The following is a 3,014-nucleotide window of genomic DNA, read 5'->3' as shown; positions in this document are numbered from 1 at the left end:
CAGGTTAGTGGTGGGGGCAGCGCAGGATGTGAGGGGGAAGAGTGAGTCAAAATGAAGAGCATAGCAATGTGAAATGACTGTGCTGTGTAAAGTACTGTTCTATCTGTACATCGACTGCTGTAACATCATCTCCTCTACTGCTAGGGGGATACTTCTGGGCCTGGGGTCAATCACTTTGGCTCTCCAGGACTATAGTTAGCACAGTTATCCACTAGGGGTTATATTCAATCTGTGTGCTGAAGATCCACTTTGTAGCGCAATTGAGAATTAAAGGCATTCAAGGTAAAAGCTGCATATGATGGCACAGTCGTAAATTACCTTTCCATTTTTACGCAGATCTTCTGGGACACTTCCACGATATGGATTGAAACCAGCCCTAGATCTGATTAAGCACAGTATGTACCAGACAAGTAAACATGGCCTATCATGCACAGAATGGGAGGGGGAGGGTGGGTGAGCAGCAGAGGGGACTCAGTGAGCACTGGAGGACTATGGTGTTCAGGGGTGTCCCCAGAGGAGAGGCTGTGGGACGGAGGGGGGACGGGGTCCCCAGAGGAGAGGCTGTGGGACGGAGGGATGGGGGGGACGGGGTCCCCAGAGGAAATGCTGTGGGACAGGGGGGGTTGCCATAGGAGGGGCTGTTGGACAGGGGCGTTGCCATAGGAGGGCTGTTGGACAGGGTTTTTGCCATAGGAGGGGCTGTTGGACAGGGGTGTTGCAATAGGAGGGGCTGTTGGACAGGGACGTTGCCATAGGAGGGGCTGTTGGACAGGGGCGTTGCAATAGGAGGGGCTGTTGGACAGGGACGTTGCCATAGGAGGGGCTGTTGGACAGGGGCGTTGCAATAGGAGGGGCTGTTGGACAGGGACGTTGCCATAGGAGGGGCTGTTGGACAGGAGCGTTGCCATAAGAGGGGCTGTTGGACAGGGGCATTGCCATAGGAGGAGCTATTGGACAGGGGCATGGCAATAGGAGGGGCTGATGGACAGGGGCGTTGCAATAGGAGGGGCTGTTGGACAGGGGCGTTGCAATAGGAGGGGCTGTTGGACAGGGGCGTTGCAATAGGAGGGGCTGTTGGACAGGGGCGTTGCAATAGGAGGGGCTGTTGGACAGGGGCGTTGCAATAGGAGGGGCTGTTGGACAGGGACGTTGCCATAGGAGGGGCTGTTGGACAGGGGCGTTGCAATAGGAGGGGCTGTTGGACAGGGGCGTTGCCATAGGAGGGGCTGTTGGACAGGGGCGTTGCCATAGGAGGGGCTGTTGGACAGGGGCGTTGCCATAGGAGGGGCTGTTGGACAGGGGCGTTGCAATAGGAGGGGCTGTTGGACAGGGGCGTTGCCATAGGAGGGGCTGTTGGACAGGGGCGTTGCCATAGGAGGGGCTGTTGGACAGGGGCGTTGCCATAGGAGGGGCTGTTGGACAGGGGCGTTGCCATAGGAGGGGCTGTGGAACAGGGGTGTTGCCATAGGAGGGGCTGTTGGACAGGGAGGAAACTGTTGCCCAGTGCTTACAAAGAGGGGGAGGGAGGTTGGAGGGTCTGGCTAGATAGCAGGTTAGAAGAGAATAGGACAGGACAGATGATTGGTTATACTGTAGGTCAGGCTACGATTAGCTGGTTCAGTAAAGATACTGCTGCTTTATCAGGTGGGAAGTGGCCAATAAATTTACACTAAGACACTGACATGTATTCAGGAGTGGCCTAAACGTCCTGTAGATTTACATGTTTGATCCACTTTTTATTGAATCTGAACAAGACTGGCCAGTGAGGAGAGGACTAAATAGTTTGACTTAAGGTCAGGTTAAAGTGCTAGTTAATAACAAACAGGCTATTTAAATACCACTTGGACAGATGCATGTCATTTTCCGAATGGCTGGACAGTTGACCCTGTTTTTATGTCAAGCTGATGACACCTCAGTCTGATAACATGGGCTTTTGGCATTCCGTCCACTCCCTCAAAGGTCAAAGGGCTTTTAGTATGATGCCTTAGTGAGGGCCAGCTTGAACGCCTATGAACGTCTTGAACAGCAGTTAAACATAATCCTGTTTGACTTTGGTCTACTAAAGGGGTCGGGGGGGTGGGGGGGTTGGAGGAATCTAGACGAAGTTACTTGGTCATATGGCGTGTGAAAGCCTCTGTTGTTCACCCCGCCCCTCCTGTATGGTTGGCAGAACCCTACAGCTGTGTGTGACAGGGACTGGTTAAACCCTACAGCTGTGTGTGACAGGGACTGGTTAAACCCTACAGCTGTGTGTGACAGGGACTGGTTAAACCCACAGATGTGTGTGACAGGGACTTCTTAAACCCTGCAGCTGTGTGTGACAAGGACTGGTTAAACCCTACAGCTGTGTGTGACAGGGACTGGTTAAACCCACAGCTGTGTGACAGGGACTTCTTAAACCCTGCAGCTGTGTGTAACAGGGACTGGTTAAACCCTACAGCTGTGTGTGACAGGGACTGGTTAAACCCTACAGCTGTGTGTGACAGGGACTGGTTAAACCCTGCAGCTGTATGTGACAGGGACTGGTTAAACCCTCGTTCACACAGAAGCCAGCGCCCTGCACTGACGGCTTGCCACTTATTTTGAACCTCTCCACAGACTGGGAATAGAGGCTTGGTTTGACGGGCCTACAGTGGGACTTGTTTTCCTTAGCTTTAAGCCTGAAAGAGTAGCGCACTACTACCTCACATGGCTGTCTATAAGCAGTCGTGTTTAGTGCTCCCTGTTCTCTTTGTGAGATTATCATCACTGCTTAAGGCTAATCATTATGAATAGACTGTACATTTCCAATGTGGCAGGACAGTGTATGTGTGTCTCACTGCTATCATGCGTGCGTGCGTGCGTGAGTGTGTGAGTGTGTGCGAGGGCACGTGTGCAGCCGCAAAGTAGCAGACCACGTGCAGAGGCCTGAAAAAGCATTCTAACCCCGCCAGCTATCTGCGCCAAGGAGTATACTGAACCTCTATATCACTCTTCCCGCTCTATATCACTCTTCCCACTCTCTCTCTCCCTGG

At 52.8% G+C, this 3,014-nt stretch overlaps 1 protein-coding gene across 1 annotated transcript; it reads right to left on the bottom strand.

Annotated features, from left to right (window-relative positions):
- Positions 1-424: 424 nt before the first annotated feature.
- On the bottom strand, positions 425-1,435 carry LOC118964798 (proline-rich receptor-like protein kinase PERK9). Its single transcript, XM_036979165.1, has one exon. The coding sequence runs from the start codon at positions 1,433-1,435 to the stop codon at positions 425-427; it is 1,011 nt and encodes a 336-aa protein (XP_036835060.1).
- Positions 1,436-3,014: the final 1,579 nt, after the last annotated feature.

The sequence above is a fragment of the Oncorhynchus mykiss genome, chromosome 6, assembly GCF_013265735.2.
Source record: "Oncorhynchus mykiss isolate Arlee chromosome 6, USDA_OmykA_1.1, whole genome shotgun sequence".
NCBI classification, from domain to species: Eukaryota; Metazoa; Chordata; class Actinopteri; order Salmoniformes; family Salmonidae; genus Oncorhynchus; species Oncorhynchus mykiss.
Note: the sequence above shows the minus strand (reverse complement) of the source record. Positions and strands in the feature narration are given on the sequence as shown.

What these genes read in the sequence shown, in the direction of transcription:
- LOC118964798 (XM_036979165.1), bottom strand. Translation starts at nt 1,435, where the DNA reads ATGGCAACGCCCCTGTCCAACAGCCCCTCCTATGGCAACGCCCCTGTC.